We start from the raw sequence: 26579 nt of genomic DNA, 5'->3' as shown, positions 1-26579 counted from the left end.
GCTTTCTGGCTGATGTTTTGGTCACTTTTGAATGTTGGTTTTGCTTTCACACTTGTGGTAGCATGAGACGGACTCTACAAACCACAGAAGTTGCTCAGGTAGTGCAGCTCATCCAGGATGGCACATCAATGCGAGCTGTGGCCAGAAGGTTTTCTGTGTCTGTCAGGGTAGTGTCCAGAGGCTGGAGGCGCTACCAGGAGACAGTCCAGTACACCAGGAGACGTGGAGGGGGCCGTAGGAGGGCAACAACCCAGCAGCCGGACCGTTACCTCCGCCTTTGTGCAAGGAGGAACAGGAGGAGCACTGCCAGAGCCCTGCAAAATGGCCTCCAGCAGGCCACAAATGTGCATGTGTCTGCACAAACGGTTAGAAACCGACTCCATGAGGGTGGTATGAGGGCCCGACGTCCACAGATGGGGGTTGGGCTCACAGCCCAACACCGTGCAGGACGCTTTGCATTTGCCACAGAACACCAGGATTGACAAAGTCGCCACTGGTGCCCTGTGCTCTTCACAGATGAAAGCAGGTTCATACTGAGCACATGTGACAGACGTGACAGAGTCTGTAGACACCGTGGAGAGCGATCTACTGCCTGCAACATCCTTCAGCATGACCGTTTTGGCAGTGGGTCAGTAATGGTGTGGAGTGGCATTTCTTTGGAGGGCCACACAGCCCTCCATGTGCTCGCCAGAGGTAGCCTGACTGCCATTAGGTACCGAGATGAGAACCTCAGACCCCTTGTGAGACCATATGCTGGTGCGGTTGGCCCTGGGTTCCTCCTAATGCAGGACAATGCCACACCTCATGTGGCTGGAGTGTGTCAGCAGTTCCTGCAAGATGAAGGCATTGAAGCTATGGACTGGCCCGCCCGTTCCCCAGACCTGAATCCGATTGAGCATATCTGGGACATCACGTCTCGCTCCATCCACCGTCACGTTGCACCACAGACTGTCCAGGAGTTGGCGGATGCTTTAGTCCAGGTCTGGGAGGAGATCCCACAGGAGACCATCTGCAACCTCATCAGGAGCATTCCCAGGCGTTATAGGGAGGTCATACAGGCATGTGGAGGCCACACACAATACTGAGCCCCATTTTGACTTGTTTTAAGGACATTACATCAAAGTTGCATCAGCCTGTATTGTGTTTTTCCACTTTAATTTTGGGGGTGACTCCAAATCCAGGCCTCCATTGGTTAATAAATTTGATTTCCATTGATGCTTTTTGTGTGATTTTGTTGTCAGCACATTCAACTTTGTACAGAACAAAGTATTCAATGAGAATATTTCATTCATTCAGATCTAGGATGTGTTATTTGAATGTTCCCTTTAATTTTTTGAGCAGTGTACAAGTTATACTGAACCTTTTCCCCACAAAAACGTATATCAATCTGATCAGAAGCTCCTGCTTTATAACGTCCTGCCTGCACATCATACATCATTTTCAAAATAACAGGTTTACTTTAAGACTGTAGACAGAAATCTGAAGGTTAACAGCCAGCAGCTAAGGAAGGTATATTACACAGAGACAGTACAGGTTCAGAGGATTGAACATTAAACATATCTACCAGGTAGGAAATCTTTATTCCTTACCGTTCTTCAAAGGTTTTCCTTTAACATAGCAAAGTGCTTTATTATTCTGAGGTGGAAGCTCACCTAGAACAACATGAATAGTATTTGTTATAGTAAGTAGTTAGGGGTTATAGACCTTTAGACAACAGATGGTAGAACTCTATAACAGGTTATTTCTTCCGATAATACATTTTTCAGTTCTTACAAATAGGTTAACTCTACAAGCCTCTCTGTCGAGTATGACCTCACTGAAAAGCACAACTCCCTCCAAAGTTTAGGAAAAGAAATAGAAAAGAGACGCCACACTTACAAGGTTGGTCTTCCTCAATAATTTCTTCTATGATGACATCAGGGCTACTCGCATATTGTGCCAAGGCATTATTCTTCAGTAAAATTGGACTGGGTTCTTGAAAGGGACCTTTATGATGGTAATTTTGTAAAGCGAGCGATTTGCTTGTGTTCTTTATATGATCATCCAGTTTCATACATTCAAAATCAAACTCACAATGTTCAAAAATAAAACCTTTGGTGCAAGCTTTAAGTTGCCCGCCAGTGTTAGTGTTTCTGTCTTCAGTCGTCACATTTAAAGAAGGATTTTTCTTGAATGCCACAATCGTATTGGGTGTGGTTTGGCATCTATAAGAGAATAAGTGTACTGTCAAAACAATATACACAACAATACAGAGCTCCACAAAAATAATAGGAAAAGCAGAATACATAATCACACACTGGCTGCTGCTAAAAACGCATCTAATTTTGTAAAAAAAAAAAAAAAAAAAAAAAAAAAAAAAAAAAAACTCAGGTGGTGTTCTCCAACCTTTAAAAAATAACTTACATGTACACAACTAAAAAAAAGGAAAAGCATGGAGGCGCTGTAGAGGCGCACACCGATTATACAGTATATAATCATACCTCTTAAGACGAAACAAAAACTCCTTAAACAGTAGAAAAGGTGACATGGAAAGTGACTTTATATAACTGAGGAGACAATTTGGAAGCCAACCTGTATTCAGACTTCTTCTCAGTGAAACCTGTAAGAGTTGTGCTACAAGAATATTGACCAGGTGTAAGCCTACAATATAGTAAGTAAGAAGAGCATTCCAAGAATGGCTTACAAGAGAAAAAAAAAATGTGTAAAAGCGCGTTTTTGAAAATTTGTATTGCTACTTTAAGAAACTAATTTATTAGATCTACTTTTTCATTCTGACACTGAACTATAAACACCGCATTTCTTATACATGCCTAAGCAATACAGCGATGATATAGGACAGTGGTAGCGAACGTGGGGCATGCAGAGCCCTTCCCTGTGGGCACACACGCCATCGCCTCAGCCCCAACATTGGGGCGGCAGCAGTGCAGTTCGGCAGTGCAGTGTACATCCCGCACGATTTCCCCTCCAGCCGGGTGCACACGGAGCTGCAGCCTGCACCAGCTCCACACTGTTGGGGCTGGAGGAGGCTGTGGGGCAGGCGGCCAGGTGCTCCTGGGTGCACTGTGGGCAGTGGAACACGACCTCTGAGGAGGATGGGGCGGGCGTCCACTGAAGACAAGAGCAGCATGTGCCTGGGGAAATATACAGGTGCATCTCACAAAGTTAGAATATCATCAAAAAGTTAATTTATTTCAGTTCTTCAAGACAAAATGTGAAACTCATATATATATTATATATGTCATTACAGAGTGACCTATTTCAAGCGCTTATTTCTGTTAATGTTGATGATTATGGCTTACAGCCAATGAAAACACAAAAATCATTATTCTCAGTAAATTAAAATAATTGACAAACAACACCTGCAAAGGCTTCCTAAGCGTTTAAAAAGCTCCCTTAGTCTGTTTCACTAGGCTCCACAATCATAGGGAAGACTGCTGACTTGACAGATGTCCAGAAGGCAGTCACTGACACACTCCACGAGGTCCCAAAGTTCCAATTTTTATTTGGAAATCAAGGTCCCAGAGTCTGGAGGAAGAGTGGAGAGGCCACAATCCAAGCTGCTTGAGGTCTAGTGTGAAGTTTCTACAATCAGTGATGGTTTGGGGAGCCATGTCATCTGCTGGTGTAGGTCCACTGTGTATTATCAATACCAAAGTCAGCACAGCAGTCTACCGTACACAGACAGAGACCATGGACTGTCAGCAACCTGACCTGCTCAGCACTGGGGATCACATTATGGACCCTCTCCCTGCCTGGCACTGGGTTCTGCCTGGCACTGGGTTCTGCCTGTCACCCCTCTGCTCTCTCTCTATTTCCTCTCAACCAGGACTGTGGAGTCGGAGTCTGTATAAAATGGACCGACTCCTAAAATATATAATAAATTGGGTACAGTAAATCAATGCAGTTTGTGTGGAATATTTTTTCATAAGAATTTGGGAAAGTTCTGAAATGTCCTATAAATGTCTGTCCTATCCCTGATCTAAGGGTCTAGACTTTTAGCTGAGATGAATCTGTGATACAGTAAATTTATCACTTAAACATGAGCCATGTATGAGAGATTCGGTGTCATGGAAATTGAGGAGTCGGAGGTTTGGCTTACTGACTCCACAGCCCTGCTCTCAACACTCACTACCTGGCTTTCTGCTATCTCTTCTCTTTCTTGATTTTGCAATTTACCACTGTCTCTCCTCAGCCTGCACTTTACTGCTCTTTATATTGTCAGTCTGGTACCCTGCTCCTCTCTGTGGCTGCACTTAGTTGCCCCCGCCTGTTCTGTCGCCCACACCTCCTCCTGTTCTCTTGCCTCCTCTCTATTGCCCCTGCCTGCTCTCTGATATGCCTGCTCAATGTTGCCCCTGCCTGCTCTCTGATATGCCTGCTCAGTGTTGCCCCTGCCTGCTCTCTGATATGCCTGCTCAGTGTTGCCCCTGCCTGCTCTCTGATGCCTGTTTATTCTGTTGCCCTGCCTGCTCTCTATGCCTGCTCAGTGTTGCCCCTGCCTGCTCTCTGATATGCCTGCTCAGTGTTGCCCCTGCCTGCTCTCTGATATGCCTGTTTATTCTGTTGGCCCTGCCTGCTCTCTATGCCTGCTCAGTGTTGCCCCTGCCTGCTCTCTGATATGCCTGCTCAGTGTTGCCCCTGCCTGCTCTCTGATATGCCTGCTCAGTGTTGCCCCTGCCTGATCTCTGATATGCCTGCTCAGTGTTGCCCCTGCCTGCTCTCTGATATGCCTGTTTATTCTGTTGGCCCTGCCTGCTCTCTGATATGCCTGTTTATTCTGTTGGCCTTGCCTGCTCTCTGAATGAGTTGTTTGTTCTAAACTAAAACCTCAGTATTCATTTTAAATTGCTGTGTTGGCATTTTTCAATAAATAAGTGGGTTTAAGAGTTTCAGTTTGGGCATGCGGTCTCTAAAAGGGTCGCCATCACGGATATAGGACACATGGTATATATGAATGTAGAAATTGCACTTACGTAGCACTGCCGACAGTGAAAACCATTCCAAGATTGTCGACGGTTTTCAGTATTGTGTCTAGATCTATAGTGAACCTAAAAGAGTGTAAAGTTAATTATAATAAAGTACTTGACTTTTGCAATCTCTTGGCAACAAGCACCATGCATAGAATATGTGTGGAATTTTGCAATGCGATATATAGAACATCACAGCTTTGCTCCAACAGTCAGGATAGGAGATAGCTGTTTAACCCCTTAAATACTGTGGTCAGACACTGTGGAAACTACATGGTAATACAGTCAAATAATTACTCTAAGGCCATGTTCACATGTGGCGTTTTGTCAGCTTTTTACATGCAAATTTTCAGCTGGGTTTTACAGCATCAGCAAAGTCTATGAGATTTCAGAAATCTCATGCACACCTTTTTTTTCCTGACTGTTTTGTCAAAGAGCTACATTTTTGCAAGATCCAGCATGTCACTTCTTTCAGCATTTTTCACCCATAGAAAACAATGGCAGTGTAAAAACGCTGCAAAAATTGCAGGTATCAAATTTTGCTGTGTTTTTGGTGCAAAACCTGAAGTTGAACTAGGTTATTTTTTTTCTGCACTAAACTTTATCAGCATGCACAAGAGACAAATGAACACTGACAAAACCGCAGTAAAAAAAAAAAAAAAGCAGTAGAAAAAGAAAATAATGCAGCAAAAATGAGAAAAAAAAAATGAGCAAAACCTGCTTTTGCTGCAGAAAAAAAAAACCTCTACGTGTGAACATAGCCTTAGGCTGGGTTCATGAGACCGTATTTTCGGTCTGAGTGCCGTCCATAAAAAAAAATAAACATCACTAGGAACTGTGTTATTCACGGCCTGAATATGCGCATGGAAAAAAAAATATAGAACAGCAGAAGGCACGAGCTTCTGTGTCAGTTTATTGATGCACAAGAAAACAAAAAAATAAAAAAACAGATTCCATATAGATCAGCTGTACAACATCTGATTTTCAGATTCATTGTAAGGTTTACAAGACCAAATACAGTTTCCTATGTTGAGAATTGCAAACTGCGGATATATAAAATTGGACGCCATGTGGATTGCATACGGTTGACAATTGAGATGAAAAATCGCCAGCTATATCTATATGAAATTCAGATGATTTTTTTATACGGTCGTGTAAACTCAGCATATAAGCTAACAGGATGCTATAAGTCTTGGCCTAAGTTCACACAATATATAAAATAATCCTCATTTTCGTCCAGGAAATATGGGCGATTTTCATCTGAATTGTCCGTATGGAGTCTGTTCTTCAGCAGTTCTTAAAATTTCCAAGACAAAATACAGATTAAGGCTGGTTTCACACGTCCATATCAGTGTCCCTTGTGTCAACCGTGTACTGCCTGTGTGCCGCATCAGGATCACACTGACGCTGGGGAGAATGAGCTGCGCTCAGTGAGTGACAGACACAGCTCCTGAGCTCAGCTCAGCTCATCCCCCCCTTCTGGCGTCAGCAGATTACAGTGGGGGACATCTCCAGACAGGTGAGTATATGGAATTTATTATTTTATTCTTATTTTCACATGGGGACACTGTGGGAAAAGACTACTACTACTACCCTTATCATTGTCCTTTGCAGCGCCGGCAGGAACCATGAGGAGGGCAGCGTTCAGCACCCAGCACTTGGGAGCAGCACTAACTGTAGCGCTGATTCTCAGGCGTCGGTACGTATCACACTGATGACAAACAGATGTCATCCGTGTGTGTTCAGCATGAGACACTTTTGCAGACTGCGCATCCACAAAAATAGGGACATGTCCGCGTGTGGAGCACATGGACACACGGTCCGTGGACACACACTGACATGTGCGCAGACCCATAGATTTGAATGGGTCTGCGTGTGTGTGTCTCCAGTACGTGTTGAAAAAGGTCACCACATGTACTGGAAACACAGTCGTATGAAAGAGGCCTAAAAGAAATGAATCTGTGAAAATTGGATGCTGCACAGTTGATCCGAATGGGTTCAGAATTTTTTTCGTGCAGCTATAGACTTGAATAGGCAGGTAGTTCTCATCCAAAATACGAAAGAAATGAGTCTAAGCCTCAGTTTATTTAGTTTTTTTCCTCACAGTCAAACTTGGGACAGATCTGAACACTCTAGTTGAATAACATTGGTCTAAGTGATGTCAGTTTTTTCATGGACAGCACTCCGACAAAATAGTCACGTGAACTTAACCTTCTGCCGATAGGAGGAGTGCTTCTTTAACCCTATCAGTGTTTTTATCCCGTTAATATATTGCAGTGATATTATATGGCACTGTGTAAATTGCTCATTTTGCCTTCTACCCAGCTAATTCTTCTCTTTCTCATTAGGTCTATGACATCACGTGATTAGAAACTGACCAGCTGAATCCTTCTAAGCTCTATGTAGAAGCAGGAGGTCTCTGATGTTATTTTTACACAATCTGTTGTCAAAGTCATTGACCTTGTCATTATCAGACACATTTCTTGAGATCCCATTTTTTTCAAGTGGCAGTGGATTTATTCCCCTCTCCAATGGAAACATTTGATAATATTATTACACCTGCTACATATTGGGATAGGATATTGGAGAAGGGAATACCCCTTTAACTTTACTGACATCTTAAAGGATCATACATACATCCTCTTTCAGACCACCCATATGAGTGGACAGTGTAGTAGGTAGCTATTATATGACAGCTGTGAAAATATCCCATATAGTAGTCCCACCATCAGGATGCAGCTCTGAGGTCCCAGCTGTACATACGTTACAAGACTGAAGGGGTTCTGGCCACTCATCCATGCTGCACTCACTCCCCTCCAATCTCTCACACTCCAGCTCAACTACAGCCGGTTGAGCGCAGACTTCTCAGTTGGGACAGGTAGGTGCCGATGTTGCTGGCATGTGCGCGAATCTTCCAGCTGAACGGCTACCTCAGTTTGTTCTTCTTTAGCAAGGCAGTAGTCATCTTGGAGTTTGTTTGGGGTCGTTATGTTGGAATACTGTCCTGTGGAACAGTTTCGAAAGGGAGAGGATCATGCTCTGCTTCAGTATGTCACAGTACCTGTTGGCATTCATGGTTCACTCAATGAACTGTAGCTCCCCACATCCAGCAGCACTCATGCAGCCCCAAACCATGACACTCCCACCACCATGCTTGACTGTAGGCATGACAAACTTGTCTTTGTACTCCTCATCTGATTGCCGCCACACACGTTTGACACCATCTGAACCAAAGTAGTTTATCTTGGTCTCATTAGACCACAGGACATGGTTCCAGTAATCCAAGTCCTTAGTCTGCTTGTCTTCAGCAAACTGTTTGCGGGCTTTCTTGTGCATCATCTTTATAGGAGGCTTCCTTCTGGGACGACAGCCATACAAACCAATTTGATGCAGTGTGCGGCGTATGGTCTGAGCACTGACAGACTGACACTCCCACCCCTTTAACCTCTGCAGCAATACTGGCAGCACTCATATCTATTTTGAAAAGACAACCTATGGATATGACGCAGAGTACGTGCACTCAACTTCTTTGGTCGACCATGGCGAGGCCTGTTCTAAGTGGAACCTGTCTTGTTAAACTGCTGTATGGTCTTGGCCACTGTGCTGCAGCTCGGTTGCAGGGTGTTGGCAATCTTTTTATAGTCTAGGCCATCTTTATGTAGAGCAACAATTCTTTTTTTCAGATCCTCAGAGAGTTCTTTGCAATGAGGCGCCATGATGACCTTCCAGTGACCAAGAAACATGGCTAATTGGGCACAATTTGGCCATTTTTACTTAGGGATGTACTCACTTTTGTTGCCAGAGGTTTAACCATTAATCACTGTGTTGACTTATTTAAAGGGCACACTAAATTTACACTGTTATAAAGCTATACAATGACTAGTTTACATTGGACTAAAGTGTCATATCTTCAGTGTTGTGATTGATGTATTCACTATTGTGGTATACTGTATATGATGTCCATCAGTAGTTACAACAGGATTCCCCTTTGTAGTAACAACTGTGATTTCCCCAGTTTTACTTCAATCATTGAATACAAAGGATGCAAAAATATATAATATTATATATATATATATATATATATATATGTCGACTCTTTAAATTTTAAGCTGAAAAAAAATCTACCTTATATCGGGAGAATCTATTAGAGAGTCAAGTGCACCTTCATTCTGAATCTTCTTTTTAAGATCTGCAACAAGCTGAAAAACAGTCATAATACAAGATAAAAAAGGGCATGTTATAAAAAAACAGCACATTGCCTAATACAGCAATTAGGTTATTTTGGAGTTTAAATTAACCCCGTCACGAGATAGGATGTAAACTTACACCACATGTCATGTCCCTGCCTTTGATGTGGACTTACATGCAGAGTTCACATCTTCTCCCGCACATGATGGCTGATTTAATCAGCCATCATGTACCTCTAACAACAGCGAGTGGATTGGAGCTCTGCCCCCGGCTGTTAACCTGTTAAATTCAGTTATCAATCTCTTAAGGCGCCGGTCTGTGCTGCCAAAGTGATGACCAACAGGTATCATGGCTAATAGTAAAGCATCTCCATAGAGAAGGGAAAGTGGGTCATACAGTTATCTGGTCAGTACAAGTTGAATTCTCAGTCGAGACCTAGGAGGTCTTAAAATCTTATAACTTTTCTAGATGTTAAATGGAATCTATATGGTACAATAAAACAAAAACTTGTACCTTTAAAAATGTACTTACCTGGCTTAGAACATAGTACTCTGTCACTAATGGGGATTGCGGTACCCCTTCGGCAAAGTGAATTCTGGCCTGCAAATATTCTATCTGCTTCTCTATATCCTTCAAAGCATTCTTCAGATCCACAGCATTCATTTCATTCATTGCTTTTATTTCTGTAAGTACATCAGATTCCCTAGGAAAAAAATCGGACAAAACACATCTAAATAACTCTCCTGTAAATGCCAAGAACTTGTGCACATGATGTTATAGTCCTATGCTCTTCACTACCTATATATCAAGAGTTCCACAGGCCTCTGTTCACCTGAAAGAGTCCAAGAGTACAGTGTCCATTTTAGGACATGATCACATATCAAAATCAAACATCAGAATTATGTCAGTTTGAGGCTAAATAGTAGTAGTAGTAGTAGTAGTAGTAGTAGTAGTAGTAGTAGTAATAGTAGTAATAGTAGTAGTAGTAATAGTAGTAATAGTAGTAATAGTAATAGTAGTAATAGTAATAGTAGTAGTAATAGTAGTAGTAGTAGTAGTAATAGTAGTAGTAGTAGTAGTAATAGTAGTAGTAGTAGTAGAATACTCATGGTGTCTGGAAGTCCTTTTGATTTTGATTTGTGATGAAAGTCAGGTATCAAACTCATACATTATTTGAATTTGGTTTGGACAATGTCTGTGTGAAAGTCCTGATTACACTGGAAATAACATAACCAAGTAAAATGCCTACTTTTCTTTAATGGTAATTAAATTAAATTATTTCAATTTAACTGGTAAGTGTGCTGACTGCGAAACATATGCTTTTGGTTTCAAGTCCCAGTAAGGACACTCACCTTATTATTATTAGTAATAATGTATTATTATTATTACTATTATTATTATCCTTTCAAACCAAAACTATGTGATACAGATGCATTACCATTAAACTGTAGGTTCATTAATTAGGTAGTGATATATAATAATAATTACATAGCAAAAGTAAATTGGGAGTTTGCAGCCAGTTCTTGGGTGGATGGAAAGAAAAATTGACAATAGAGAAATTTTATCATTAGACCCCTTTAAGAAATTATGCAAATGTACAGTCACTTGGAAATAGATATGTTGTAAATTATTGCCTCACAATTTACTTTGGCTATGTAATTTACCATGCAAACAGACAGTGTTTCTGGAACTCTTCACACGTCAGGATGGCAATCAGAATGTGAGATATTAAAAGTAAATTTCTACTGGGATTTGAACCATGACACTGTAGGTTCAGAGGCTGATGCCTTACCATTGAGCTATCCAGTCAAGTGATAGTAACTGGCAACTTTTCTTGTCTTATGAGATCAACCATGAAAATACTCATGGGGACTAAAAGTCATTATGATTCGGATGTTTGAAGAAAGTCACACATCAGACTCACACATCAAAATCAAACATTTGAATTTGGCTTGCTTGCAGTCTGTGCATAAGTCCCAATGAGTTTCAAGCAGGTTTGCACTGAAAATCATATAACCAAATAGAACTCCTAGGTTTTATTCAACTGAGTTAAAAGCTCAGTGGTTAGTGCACTGGTTTCTGGACACAGAATTTTGGGTTCAAGTCCCATCAGCGAACAGTGACTTTTTTTTATTATTATTATTATTATTACAGTTGTAAAAGTCACGTGTCAGGATTCCCGTGTCAGACAGGGTATTTAGCCACAAATTGACATCATTCTGATGTTTGATTTTGAGATCTGATCATGTCCTAAAATGGACGCTCTACAAGAGTATCCTTGGGAGGGTTTCACTTTGGTCATTTTTTTGTGGTATGAATTATATATTTTGGAAGATGTGGTAAATGAAGGTCATGATGTGAAAAAAAAGATCATAAAGGGGATTGTCTGCAATACCAGACACAGCCCCATATAGAACATCAGTGCTATTCTAGGCAGGAGAAAAGCAGATATTTTATTTTCATAGAAAAAGCTGATTTCTTTTTTTTTTTTGGGGGGGGGGGGGGGAGAACCCGGAAGACTGTGGGACTATCATACTGCAACTAAAAGATGGATACATAACCAAAAATGTTTGCTTCTCCTTCCCAGGCTATGTCACTCCAACACGTAGAACTGAGCTAAACAGTTTGCACATAAGCAGCTAGAAGAAGCCAACAGGTAAAGAGTAAAGCTAAAATGAAAGTCTTACAGGGTCTGACAGGAACAGGAGACCACCTGCCCTTGGATCTCACAGCTTCAGGCACAAAAGCCTCACCATTAAATACAGTGGAAATAATGTGGATTGGAATAGTGGACCTAGGGAACAGAAGTCAGGATGAAGAGGATGGTGCCATGGAGAATCTGTGACCAACTGGATGAGGTCTGAGCATCAAGTGACGCCAATCAAGAGCTATGAGGATCACTGTAATGCCTTTCAGCTTGACTTATGTAACCCCTTAACGACCCATGATGGATATATCCGACATGGAGGGTATCGGGGACCTCGAAGCGGATTCAGATGCAGAGCCTACTCCACACAGGCAGATATATTATATAGGAAAACTGAGAAGAAACTTGAGTTTTGAAGGCTAAAAGTACTTTCCTTTATTGATACAAAAAAATTCTAAAAACATTCACATATGATTTGCACAGAAAAAAATGACATACAGGCAAAAGATAATCATGCAAAAAATGTGAAACAGGAGGCAAGTCCTGTGACATGGGCAAGAGGTAAATCTAGAGGAGAATTCCCCCTATGTATCCCTATAACATTTAAATATATTAAATTCCTCCCTAAATTAACCTTCCAAATTTTGGGGAAAAAAAGGCTAAATCATTGTGGCCAGATCTTACCCATTAGCCTGGACAATCCCTCACTAGTGAAGTGCAACCCCAACGCACGTTTCACTTTTTTAATCAATGGCTTTCTCAAGGGGAAGTAGCATGATCAAAAGGACCTTTGCAGGACTTTATACCGGAGGAGACCTGGGGTCTTCTGTGGGTGTAACACTACTCACATAATACAGGGTGATGGTAAAACAGTGTGGTAATACTTAATTGAACCACAAAGTGGACAATAAACACACAGAACAGTCCCAGCAAATACCCAAAATGGTACAACATTACACAGTCTCACCCTTCCTTCTCCGCCCGCCTGGGATAGGACAGCTGTGACTTTGGAAACTTCCAGGGCCGACTACCTCAATCAGTGGCCCCCCACTTCTGGCATGCCCCCACAGAGAGAAGGTAGTGGCAAGCTTAGGAAGCTAGCAGTCCATCGAGGTACAAAACCAGGAGACCTGAGGGTCCCAACCTGGCTGATACCCTTAGACTAGAATGATATAGAATACAAATCTGTGTCTCTTTGAGAGCCATGCTACTTTCCCGAAGGAGGTCTCTCATTCTCCTTGTAAAGTCTTTCTGATGCTCCTTGATTCTCTGTCCCAAGTCTGACTGCTACAAAAACACATGTCCCTTCTGCTTCTCTGGGCTCAGCCCCCTGAATGGCCGAACTGCTCTCACCCTCCCCCTCAAAGCTAAGTGTGCAGTAGTGAAGGTATCTTTCTCAGGTGGACCGCATCCCCTGGGTCTACATGCGAGACTCCCTGTGGTGAAGGCTCCGCCGGATCTTCTTTCAACCCTTACACAATTGGCCTAGAGCCCTAGACGATTTTTTAACAATGGTTAGAGGCTCCTGAGATACTAATGAGATTAGTGGAATGCTGGACACTTTACAAGTTAAATTAGTGTACATAAACGGACAAGTAAGCAGAACATTAATAAAACACAGCCAGCAATCTCAAATAAAACACAATAAGGTATTTCTCTTGGATTAACAAATCTAATAGTCTGGCTAATTAAGATTTTACGCTGTATCGTCACAATACCCTATGAACCTAATCACATGTTCCCTAGTCCACCAATCGGATTGGATTGATGGCGCATGCGCAGATCATCACGCACGTAACACATCCTCTCCAGATGTCAAACAGCCAGCGCACATGTCCGGGAGCAAGGACCTGTCACCATGGCTACTGGACAAAACTTCAGTTTCTTCTCCGTTTTCATAGTTCGATTTAGGAGTAGCCAATTTTGCACCTTTGTTTCTATTTATGGTCTACTATGGCCTATACTCATTTATTATAATGTGACTGGTTTTTGAGTTTCTAGGTATATTATATAGCTGCCATCTGCCTCCAATCCAACAGTACCAATGGGCGCAGGCACCCATCACTACTGCCAACATCTTATGTTTGGCATTGCTGCATATGCAGAACAAAGAATGCAATTTAAATTATTTAATAATCATACAATGTGATTTTCTGGATTTTATTTTTAGATTCTGTCTCTCACAGTTGAAGTGCACCTACAATAAAAATTACAGACTCCTCTATTCTTTGTAGGTGGGAAGACTTGCAAAATCGGCAGTGTATCAAATACTTATTTTGCCCAGATGTCAGGAAGAGGTTAATCAAAAGGTCGGCCCACAAATATTTGCTTTCATTTACCGAGAATATACAGTAACACTAGGCCCACAAATGTGAGACTACCTGAGGTCCTGCATTTCAGTAGTTAACCTAATCTATGCAGTTGTGTTTGGTACTGCAGCTAAGCCTCTTCATTCACCTTATTGTTGGGGGCAAACAGGATTTAGACACCAATCACCTCAACACCATATTCATAGACATACTTAGACCAGAAACAGGTCATGCCGAAGAAACAACACTTTTTTTTTTTTATACTTGCATCGTAAACAGGCACACAATACTGCAGCATCATTTTATCGATAATCAATGTGTCTAAACGATACCCACCTTTTTTTAAGAGCAAGGAATACTTTGTTAAATGCCTCATGAACTGAATGAATTGCATGTTTTTCCAGCATCTTTTTTCTAGTATCCATTTCTTTCAATGTCTAAATTCAAAAAAATGGAACAAAATAATCAAGTTTACAGTCTAAAGCACAGGGATGTTCTTCTCAGCCTGTTTTCGCACGTCACACACAGATCAATACGGTTAACGAATACAGGAACACAAAATATAAAAAAATGCACACAAAAAAAGAAGTCAAATAAAACTGCACTTTCTTCCTTAGACCATGTTCCCACATACAAAAATGCTGCGTTTTTTTCTGGAAAGGTCTACACTGAAGTAGGCAATCTTTTCACATTACTATCATTTTGGGGTCTCCCCCCCCCCCCCCCCCCCTTTTTTTCACAGATTTCACACAGTATTTAATTTCTTTAGTACAGAGGTGCTGTGATTTTACAGCTAAAAACGCAATTGTGTTTTACTATGTATTTTTTAGACTTCCCAGAGCAACATACAGGGAAGAATAGCCACCAAAAATCGCAGTCTAACTCCTTCACTCGAAGCCTGTTTTCACCTTCCTGACCAGGCCAATTTTTTGAATTAAGACCACGGTCACTTTATGCGATAATACCTCTGGAACGCTTCAACGGATCCCCCTGATTCTGAGAATGTTTTTACATGACATATTGTGCTTCATGATAGTAGTACAATTTATTTGATATGACTTACGTTTATTTGTGAAAAAAATCGGAAATTTGACAAAAATGTTGAAAATTTAGCAATTTTCAAACTTTGAATTTTTATGCCCTTAAATCATAGAATCATGGTACACAAAATAGATAATAAATAACATTTCCCACATGTCTACTTTACATCAGCACAATTTTGGAAACATTTTTTTTCTTTTTTTTTTAGGAAGTTAAAAGGGTTAAAAGTTGCCCAGCGATTTCTCATTTTTACAACAAAATTTACAAAACCTTTTTTTTTTTTTTATCTATTTTTTTAGGCACCACATCACATTTGAAGTGACTTTGAGGGGTCTATATGACAGAAAATACTCAAAAGTGACACCATTCTAAAAACTGCACCCCTCAAGGTACTCAAAACCACATTCAAGAAGTTTATTATTAACTCGTCAGGTGCTTCACAGGAATTTTTGGAATGTGGAAGAAAAAAATAAACATTGACTTTTTTTCCCCCACAATTTAACTTTAAACCCAATTTTTTTTACTTTCACAAAGGGAACAGGAGAAAATGGACCCCAAAATTTGTTGTGCAATTTCTCCTTAGCACAAGATACCCAATATGTGGGGGAAAACCACTGTATGGTTGCACAGCAGAACTTGGAAAAGAATGAGCGCCATTTGACTTTTTGAATGTAAAATTTGCTGGAAGAGCCCCTGATGTGCCTAAATAGTGGAAAGCCCCCATCCCACCCCAAGTGTAACCATTTGGGAAACTAGACCCCTCAGAGAACTTACCTAGATGTGAGATGAGCACCTTGAAACCTTCTGCTTCACAGAAGTATATAATGTTGAGCCGTGAAAATCAAAAAAAAAAAAAAAAATCAAATTTTTACCACAAAAATGTTTTGATTTTTTTATCCCCAAATTTGACATTTTCGTAAGAGTAGCAAGAGAAATTGCACCATACAATTTTTTGAGCAATTTCTCCTGAGTACGCAGATACCCAATATCTGGAGGAAAACACGGCAGGGCTTGGAAGGGAAGGAGCGCCATTTGACTTTTTGAATGCAAAATTTGCTGTAATAATTTGCGGACGCCACGTTGCATTTGGAGAGCCCCCGATGTGCCTGAACAGTAAAAAAAAAAAAAAAAAAAACATAAAAAGGGACACCATTTTGGAAACTAGACCCCTCAGGGAACTTATCTAGATGTGTGGTGAGCCCTTTGAAACCCCAGGTGCTTCACAGAAGTTTATAACGTTGAGCCGTATAAAAAAATAAATAAATAACATGTAGGAGAAAATCAACCCCAAAATTTGTTGTGCAATTTCCATGTGTGGTCAAAAACCACTTTTGAGGCATAGTGCAAAGCTCAGAAGGGAAGAAGCGCCATATTGGAGTTCAGATTTTGCTGGACTGGTTTGAGGGTGCCATGTCACATTGCTAGATCCCCTGAGGTGCCAGATCAGCTGAACCCCCCCCCCCATAAGTGATCTCATGTTACAAGCTACACCTCTCAACGAATTAATCTAGGAGTGCAGTAATCATAATGACACCACAGGTGTGTCACAGCATTCAATAGCATTGGGCAGTGAAGAAAAAATATATATTTTTACCACCAAAGTTTTGTTTTAGCCCCAGATTTTACATTTTCACACTGGGAAATGGATAAAAATTGCACCAAAATTTGTCCCACAATTTCTGTTGAATGTGGCAATTCCTCATATTTGGCTGTACAGTACTGCTTAGCCACATGGCGAGACTCCGTAGGGACGGAGTGCTTTTAGCCTCCTGGAGCGCAGATTTTCCTAGATTAGTTTGCAGACTCCATATACAGAGACCCTAGGTGCTAGAAGAAGAGAATCGCTCCTCAAGTGATCCCATTTTGGAAAATCAGACATGTCTGTTTTTTTGCATATATAAAAAAGCAAATTATTTGCATACTGAAACTACCTGGCAACTTATCTCATGTCACTCACTAAAAAGGATTTCGTGAACTAAAATACGGATATTCTATCCTTAATGTAGACCATAAATGTTCGAATGGGGGGGGGGGGGTATCTTAAGGATGAGGAGACTACAGCAGGCAATCGAGCTAAGCATGTAGACTTTTCTGTACTCGTACAATTGCACCTGGTATAAATGATGCTAAATTTCAGTAACAGACAACTGTGGCTAAATTATTGACCATCAATGTTTTAACCCTGGAAACCTTTTTAACCGATTCCCACCCGCCCACTGTAGATAAACGTTGGTGCTTGCAAAGCTCAGGATCCCCAGGATCCTGCAAGCGCTACAATTCCGGTGCAGAGCGACAGCTCTGACAGGTGACATCATCGGGACCTGATTGGATCAGGTCCTCATGATGTTAACCCGTTCCTATCTTCTAGATGCCGCGATCAATTGCAATCGCGGCATCTAGAAGATAGTGACAGCCTGCTTTGCGGGGATCGGGATCCCCATGCACCTTATAACGCGGGGATCCCGATGCAGAACGCTGCCTGTGACCCCTGACCTCATAGAGACCTGATTGCCTCAGGTCCTGATGACGTCAGCAGCTCGCCAGCCAATGAGAGCGATCACTGGGAAAGTTTGTTGTAGCAACAAACTTTCCAGGGCGATCTGCCTCATAAAAACGCCATTTCTCCTCTGATCTCCTGTCAGTGAGGGATCAGAGGAAAAGAGAAACAGTGTGACAAGTGCTGCTGACAAGAGCTTTGTCACTCAGCGATTTGCTATAAAAGCAAAAAAAAAAAAAAATCAGATAAAGAAAGTCAGAGTTAGGCTATAGTTAGGGTTAAGCTAAAGCTAGGGTTAGGCTAAGGATAAAGTTAGGCTTGGGTGAGGCTAGGGTTAGGCTTGATTGCAATTGTTTTACCAATAATTGGATAGTAGTCTCATCCGTTAGCCCCGTCAAAAAATATAAAAACTAATAAAATAACCCGTCAGTCTTATACTGCAGAGGAGGCATATGCCCTTTTATGTTCTTACAGTGAAGAAAGTGCAATGTCAGATGGCGATGTGGATTTCGATGGCTTTAGTAGTGGCGACAGCGATGGCTCAGAAATGAGCAGAGATTCTGGTCCATCCTCAAACACAAGGACCAGTATATCAAGAGGGGCAAATAGGGCTACTGGAAAAAGGTCTTCAAATCAGGGAACACTGCCCAGTACAAGCGCTGTCCCTGCTACTAGTGAATTGGCTCACATCAATGTACAAGGGGGCTTTGTCACTGGATGTAGCATTTCCCAGGTGGGAGGCTTCAGATTTGGCTACTCCATTCATCTCTGATTTTAATGCCATTCTTGGTATTAATGTGGAGGTGGAAGATTTTGGACCAATTAATTTTTTTAATTTGTTTTTGACAGATAGCTTACTAAAGCATATTGTCCTCAAAACAAATTTATACGCGTCCCAATTTATCAGCAAGAATCCAAGCTCCTATTATCCTAGGTCAAATTTATGGACGCCAACTGATATTCTAGAAATTTAAACATTTTTAGGACTTACATTTGCCATGGGGCTTGTTAAAAAAAAAAAAAAAAACGAGCATTCGGTCCTACTGGTCCAAGTTCAAGCCATCCCTGTGTTTTCTGTCGGTCTTCGTAGGACCAGTTATGAAATGCTCATAATATTTTGGCATTTTAAAAATAATAGTCAATGCCTGCCCAGAAATGCCCCAGAACATGACAGACTATATAAAATCAGACCCATCACTGAAGACTTGATAGAAAAGTTCTTAATGCTCTACACCCCAACACAAAGCATTTCTATAGATGAGTCCCTTGTAAAATTCAAAAGAAGACTGCACCTCAAGCAATTTATTCCATCTATGAGGGCAAGGTTCGGAATAAAGATCTATAAAATGTGCGAGAGTTCAACTGGATACACATCAGCTTTTCGCATTTATGAGGGGAAAGATAGCCAACTAAATCCACCAGGATGCCTTACTTATCTGGAGACTTCTGGAAAACTCGTTTGGGAGTCCATTTTTACAAAAAGGCTACAATCTGTATGTGAACAATTACTACACCAGCATACCCCTATTAAAAGTCTGGTTGAACACAACATAGGGGCTTTGGTGTCAGTATGTACGGCTGTTATGGTGTTTGGGTCCACCTGAGTTTACTTTTAATATGTCTGGTTTTCTTGGATGCACAAAGGATGGGGATGGACCAGAAGGATGCAAAAAAGTCATTTCTACTTCTTCAGTAGCATAATCTTTGGAGAGTCCATTAGCCAGCTACCAGTGCCGATCATATTCACAGGTCACATAATCAGTTATGTCATCCATAGCCAATTTTGTGCCACCTTCAAATCACTTCATGGACTTCACTGTCATTGCTGAATGAAAAAACTCCTTGTTTTTATGTCTGTTTCACTCAATGGAATGAAGGTGTAGTATTGCTGAGTCCCTTTAATGGGTTCTTCCTTTGCTTCTCTCGCTTTTAAAATAATACTTCACTTCTGTCAGTATTAACCCCTTAATTTTCCCCTTCAGGTATTTATTCGTTTGTTACTTTATTTTAAATTATTGCTATATATCCCCCTTTCTAGGGTGTGCTCGTGATACTCGCCTTTCTAGAATCTGCTCAGGTTGTCTTCGTTACTGGGCAGATCTGGCAGATGTGACTGGATTGGTGGAGAGCAGTTTGAGCGGGAAGATGAGTGTTTATAAGGCTATGTGCACACAAAGCGTTTTCACTGCATTTCCGCGGCGGGTTTTGCCGCAGAAACGCTGCGAAAACGCTTGTTAATAGGTCTGCCAGCTATAGCAATGCACCAAACAACGTAAAAAAACAAAGCGATCAAAGAGAGTCCTGAAATGGATTGTGTATAAAAATCTTAAATCTTAATTACATATATGAAACAATCACAATATATTATGGCAATATAAGAACTAATGGTGCAAACGTGCAACTGTATGCAGAACACACAACCAACCCAAATTACAGACATATGATGAAATACACACACACACATATAGATTGTGGTGTGGATGCTCCTAAGACCTGAACTGCTGTAGGGTATTACCTATAAATATTTTGCCCATTGGCACAAATTGTATATATGAGACACAGCGTCCATTATTACTTTATGTGAGGGGGTCTTTTTAGGAGAAGCTGCAGGCTGGGCCGGCGTGCGTCCTCCCCAACGCGCGTTTCTGCGAACCTTTGTCAGGGTTCATTCTATTGAACGCAGGTAAATTCACATGTATTCACTTAACCATGCACATTTAAAGCATGCACTACATTCTAGTGGTCAAATATCTGTTCTGTTGCAGAGACTAGCGACTCCGCAAGAGAATTTTACATGCTACCATCCTGAAAGACGTGTCGTATGTCAGTGTCCGCGGGTGATCCGCAATCTCTGATGCACGCATAGTGGACATGGGATTTCTAGAGATCCCATCCACGAAGTTGTACCATCTGGACGCTGCGGGTTTGACACTGTATAAACACGCAGCATCAAACCTGCAGCAGCTCCTGATCGTGGCGACGTACTCAAACTCACCCGCAGCATGTCAATTTCTGTAGCAGACACGCTAGTCTCCGCTGTAGATTTTGACTTATTGAAGTGTCATTACATGCGGTGGATTCACATGTACCGACAACAAAGTGCGGCATTAGAACAAAGCGTTTTGGACGTAGCAAAAATATGCTGCGTCCAAAGCGCTGCTGAGTGCTGATCGGGGAGAGGGGGGAGACGTAATGGCTAACGAAACAGCTGTGAGCTGTTAATAATGACCAGGGACCATGTCTGCCTAATGGCACCTTCCTAGGCTAAAAATAGCAGCTCACAGCTCCTGCATAAATTACATGAATGGAAATGCTAATGAGATTGGGTGAATGGGATCAGCTGACACATAGCTCTTTTGCTTGATGATAAAAAGGTGTAAATCAGACCCCTTCATCACCAAACCTAATTAAAGTAAAGAGTTAAATAAACACACAGACACAGAGCAAACACTATTTGAGATACAACAGACACATTCTTTAATCATTCAAATTAACCAATATACTCACCCCCAGTTCTAATGGTAATCCAAGAGTTTAAGCAATGTCCCACCAAATAACTTTATTTAGCTCCAAAAAGCATTCATTGATGTACAAAAAAGTTAAAAAAAAAAAAAAAAACGCTTCAAAAACCTGATAAAAAAAAACATGCCAAAAACACGTAAAAAACGTGTGTTTTTTCCGCAGCCTTTTTCCTGCCAAGGAGATGCAGAAGCGCTCAGGAAATTTTTGCTTCAAATCCTGACAGTGCACACATAGCCTAACGCTCATCTCACGGTCCAGTCTGCTGTTTGTCGTGTGAAGAAGCAGCCGAAGCACCCTCCCAATATCTAAATAAACATGATTTTTTTTATTTGGAAAACATAGACTTTTAGATCACAAGCTGAACAGACTTGAATTCAAGATTTTCACATTGACACGGTTTATATAGGGTTTTTTTGTTATGTTTTTATAAGTATGATTCCATTGAGAGCCCAACTTGAATTTTGGTGTGGTTGGCTAGGAGCTAGGAGAATGGGAAGCACATGTAAATTTTTTGCAAATTTAATATCATATTGATTTTTTTGAATGCATTCTGAAATTCTGCATTTGATTCCGCATGGGTAAAAAATTAACAAAGATACTCTTGTTACACATCTGTTGAAAGCCTGTACTGCTCTGAGTTGAATTTTTTTTTCCCATTTTCCTATCTTGTTTCTTGCCTGAGTTATGAGGAGAAACGTAAAGGCATGCAACACAGAAATTCACAATTTTTTCCCAAATTTGAAAATTAATAATAATAAAAAAAAAATTTATAGATTTTTTTTTTTCTTCACATTTTGCACCCTCTAACACCGTTATTACCAAAGAACAAATTCTCAAAAGAATTAAAAATACAGTGGTAATATTCATTGGTTCACTTGACATGGAATGACCCAGTACCAGGTTCTACAGCCATACCAGGTTTCAAAAAAATCATATACCTGGTATAAAAAGTTAGTCAATTACTTGTTTCAGGTGGCCACATATAATTCTTTTCTGATATACAAAAAAAGCAGGAAATTCAGATACTTTCCTTGATTATCAGGAAAGGGACATTGAAAATCTTGTTTTTGAAAATGTTAGCCCTGCTCATCCATTAGAATCTGAAGATGTGAAAAGACTTACTGAGCGACATTTTATTACACTCATTCCAGGAACAGGAACGAGAAAGAACCCCAAGAGAAGATGTCGTGTATGTACCAAGAGGGGAATGAGGCGTGATACCAGCTATTATTGCCCACAATGCCCATCAATACCAGCCTTAGGCCTCACTGACTGCTTTAAAATCTTCCACACAGAACCATGTTTTTAAGCTGTATTAATTTATCCCATTTTGTCATTCAAGCATTTGATTTATTTAGTGTATGACACATTCGAGTAGAGCTCACTTAATTTTCAGGGGTGGGAGTGGTGGGAAAGTTCCTCCAGAAACTAAAACTTCCACTGCGTGCTTGTTTTTGGAAATCATATATGGAGTTAAAATGGTTACTAAACACATAGATGAATTCGCAGAGGGGTGCCAGTTCCAAAATAGGGTCACTTCTGGGGGGGATTCTGCAGTTCTGGCACTTAGAGGCTCTGAAAAGCGCCAGAACAGCAGAATCCCCCTGAAGTGGCCCCATTTTGGAAATGACACCACTTTGGGAATTTATCTATGGGTGTAGTGACCATTTACCCATCTATCTATTTTCCCATTTAAAATCTGAGATTAAAACAACATTTTAGTAGTAAAAAAGTGGTAATTATTTTTTCTTCACCGCCCAATGGTATAAATTTCTATGGAACACCTGTGGTGTCAGTAAGCTCACTACACCACTAGATGAATAAATTCTAGTGACACCACAGCTGTTCCATAGAAATTTATACCATTGGGCATTGAAGAAAAAATACTTACCACTTTAACATCTAAATGTTGTGGCTGAAATGTAGTTTCCGACCACATATGAGGTATCGGTGTACTCAGGAGAAATTGCACTGTGCGGTCTATTTTCTCTTTTTAATCTTGTGAAAATGAGAAATTTGAAGCTAAATCAACATTTTCATGAAAAAAACGTAATATATCATTTTCACGTCCCAATATTTAAAAATTTTGTGAGGCACCAGTGGTATCAAGATGGTCATCACACCAGCAAATGGATTCCTTAGGGAGTTTATTTTCCAAAATGGGGTCACTTGTGGGAGGTTTCCACTGTTTAGGCACCTCAGGGTTTCTCAAAATGTGACATGGTGTCCACCATCTATTCCAGACAATTCTTTATTCCAAAGAAGTCAAATGGTGCTTCTTCCCTTCCGAGCCCTGTCGTGCTCCCAGAAAATAGTTTTCCACCACATATGGGGTATCAGCGTACTCTGGAGAAATTGCACAACAAATTTTGGGGTCCATTTTTTCTTGCTACCCTTGTGAAAATAAAAAAATTGGGTCTAACAACTTTTTTGTGAAAAAAAGAGAATTGTTTATTTTTTCTTTTCACATTCCATTAATTCCTGTGAAGCACCTGAAGGGTTAATAAACTTCTTGAATGTGGTTTTAAGCACTGTGGGGGGTGTAGTTTTTAGAATGGTGTCACTTTTGGGTATTTTCTGTCATATAGGCTCCTTAAAGTCACTTCAAATGTGATGTGGTCCCTAACAAAATGATTTTGTAAATTTTGTTAAAAAATGATCAGCAATTTCTCATTTTTCCAACCCTTTTAACTTTCTAACAAAAAAAAAAATTATGTTTCAAAAATTGTGCTGATGTAAAGTAGACATGTGGGAAATGTTATTGATTAACTATTTTGTGTGATATAACTCTCGTTTAAGGACCTAAAAATTCAAAGTTTGCAAATTGGGCAATTTTCAAAATTCCGATATTTTCAGAAATAAATGCAAATTTTACCACTAACATGAAGTACAATATGTCACAAAAAAACTATTTAAGAATCAGTGGGATCCGTTGAAGCGTTTTAGGCTGTGTGCCCACGATGCGCTTTTTTAAGCGTTTCCGCAGCGGCAAAAACGCTGCAGAAACGCTTAAAAAAAGCATGGTAGAAGGTCTGCCATGTCCCCCAATGATAATCCGCATGTGCTGTGCACATGCTGCGGAAATTTCCGCTGCGGATTATCATTGCGGAAAAAAAACGCAGCACTACCAATTATTTTGCGGAAGTGCTGCGTTTTCGCCGCCATTGACTTGCAAGCGCCAATTCCGCAAGACTGCATCTGTACTTGCGCAATTGGCGCGTTCTAATGTGCGGATGGAACCCGGGTGTAGAGGAGAGGAGAGTCTCATCCACACCCAGGTACCATTAAAAAAGTTGTAAAAAACCAATAAAATAAAAAATAAATATATACTCACCTTCTGGCGGCCCGCGCTGCGCTTCTTCTTGCTTCCCGGCACTTCGCGATGGAATGAAGGACCTGCGCTGACGTCAGAGTCATGTGACGGGTCACACAACGCTGACGTCGGCAGGTCCTTCAGTTACCGCTGCCGGCAAGGGAGAACGGAGTGAGCAGAACACCGGGGGCCATCGGAGGGTAAGTATATATTTATTTTTTTATTTTTTGACATTCTCTCGGGTCACACTATATAAATCAATGCTGTTTGCATGGATTTATAAAGTGTGACCAAGTTGTCAAGCACTTTCCAAGTGATGCTAAAATCGCTTGAAATGCGCTTGTCAACTCGCATGCGGAAATGCAAGTGAAGAACGCTTCACATCCGCATGTCCCTGGCAGGAAAACGCATGTACAATCCGCATGTACAATTCGCATGTACAATCCGCATGCGTTTTTTTCTGCCAGGGAGATGCAGAAACGCTCAGGAAAAAATCCTGAGCATTTCTGCATCGTGGGCACATAGCCTTAGAGTTATTACCTCAAAGTGACAGTGGTCAGAATTAAAAAATTGGCCCGGTCACAAAGGCGAAAAGAGGCTCTGGCACAAAAGGGTTCATTAAACACAAATTTGACTAAAGTGTAAATGCAGCAGAGGCACTTTTGCTTAGTATATGAAAGATCAGATGTGTCAACATGCTGTACAATTATGTAAGGGGCAGAAGTCAGGGCTGTGGAGTCGGTAAGCCAAACCTCCGACTCCTCAATTTCCATGACACCGACTCCCTCATACTCGGCTCATGTTTAAGTGATAAATTTACTGTAGCACAGATTCATCTCAGCTAAAAGTCTAGACCCTTAGATCAGGAATAGGACAGACATTTATAGGACATTTCATAACTTTCCCAAATTCTTATGAAAAAATATTCCCTACAAGCTGCATTGAACTACTGTACCCAATTTATTATATATTTTAGGAGATGGAGTCGGTCCATTTTATAAAGACTCCACCAAAATGGACTCCGACTCCACAGCCCTGCCCATAGGGATCCCATCTATTGTACTGCCCACAATAACAGAAGTACAGTGTGTACCCTGCATGTACAATGCGCAAACAATAATGGACAGGAGTTGAGAATAAAATAAAAGTTAATGTGAAAACTGACAATTAAAAATAAAATATTTCTTTAGGCGTTTCCCATCACGGTGTACCTGCAGAGCTGAATTTAGCCGGTGAATAGTGTCTTTCGCAACGATTAATCCCTCATAAAGGTTGGGCTGAAAAATAAAAGAAAAACAGAACATGAAGGTACATGGGAGAAATGTATTCTAGTCTCCGAAAAGTGTTGCTTAACCTCCTTATTGACATCCGCTGTACATGTACACTGCAAATTGGTAGCGGGTGACTAGAGCAGGCTCAAATGGTGACAAGAATGTGGGGTGTCCATTGGCTGTTATGTTATGAAAAAAGTTTTAAAAATAAAAGTTTAAAATTTTACCAATTAAAAATAAAAAAAAATAAAGATAAAATTAAAAATACATATATGTTGTGTTGCCATGTCCAGAAAAGTGTAATCAAAATAATTAACCCAATTAATAAATATTGTAAACAGAAGAAAATTCAAAACAATAAAATTGTGTTTATGATCGCTGCAATACAACAAAATTTTATCAATAAAAAAGGTCATCTCACCATGGATATATTATATATACACACACACACACACACACATACACAGTTGTGCTCAAAGGTTTACATACCCCGGCAAAAGCTTTCCTTTCTTGGCCTTGTTTCAGAGAATATGAATGATAACAAAAAAACTTTTTCTCCACTCATGGTTATTGGTTGGATGAAGCCACTTATTGTGAAAGTACTGTGTTTTCTCTTTTTAAATCTTAATGACAACCAAAAACATCCAAATGACCCTGATCAAAACTTCACATACCCCAGTTCTTAATACCGTGTATTGCCCCCTCTAACATCAATGACAGCTTGAAGTCTTTTGTGGTAGTTGTGGATGAGGTTCTTTGTTTTCTCAGATGGTAAAGCTGCCCATTCTTCTTGGCCAAAAGCCTCCAGTTCCTGTAAATTCCTG

At 40.7% G+C, this 26579-nt stretch overlaps 1 protein-coding gene and 1 long non-coding RNA gene across 2 annotated transcripts in view; both read right to left on the bottom strand.

The window, feature by feature from the left end:
• Window positions 1-9505, bottom strand: part of RNF17 (ring finger protein 17) — a 211207-nt gene extending 201702 nt beyond the window's left edge. Inside the window, exons 1-5 of the mRNA XM_073669012.1 lie at window positions 9389-9505; window positions 9093-9166; window positions 4974-5048; window positions 1879-2204; window positions 1590-1652 (exon numbers count right to left, since the gene is read on the bottom strand). Coding sequence (XP_073525113.1) covers window positions 1590-1652; window positions 1879-2204; window positions 4974-5048; window positions 9093-9166; window positions 9389-9505 — 655 coding nt within the window. The remainder of the gene's footprint in view (window positions 1-1589; window positions 1653-1878; window positions 2205-4973; window positions 5049-9092; window positions 9167-9388) is intronic.
• Window positions 9506-25690: 16185 nt separating this feature from the next.
• The window catches only part of LOC141249797 (uncharacterized), a 47281-nt gene continuing 46392 nt past the window's right edge, over window positions 25691-26579 (bottom strand). Inside the window, exon 3 of the long non-coding RNA XR_012312325.1 lies at window positions 25691-25761. This is a non-coding gene — a long non-coding RNA (uncharacterized lncRNA). The remainder of the gene's footprint in view (window positions 25762-26579) is intronic.

Source organism: Phyllobates terribilis, unplaced genomic scaffold (genome assembly GCF_046119375.1).
Source record: "Phyllobates terribilis strain yellow unplaced genomic scaffold, ASM4611937v1 Scaffold_2__4_contigs__length_985480577, whole genome shotgun sequence".
Lineage (NCBI taxonomy): Eukaryota > Metazoa > Chordata > Amphibia > Anura > Dendrobatidae > Phyllobates > Phyllobates terribilis.
This window is presented reverse-complemented; position numbering and strand designations above follow the sequence as displayed.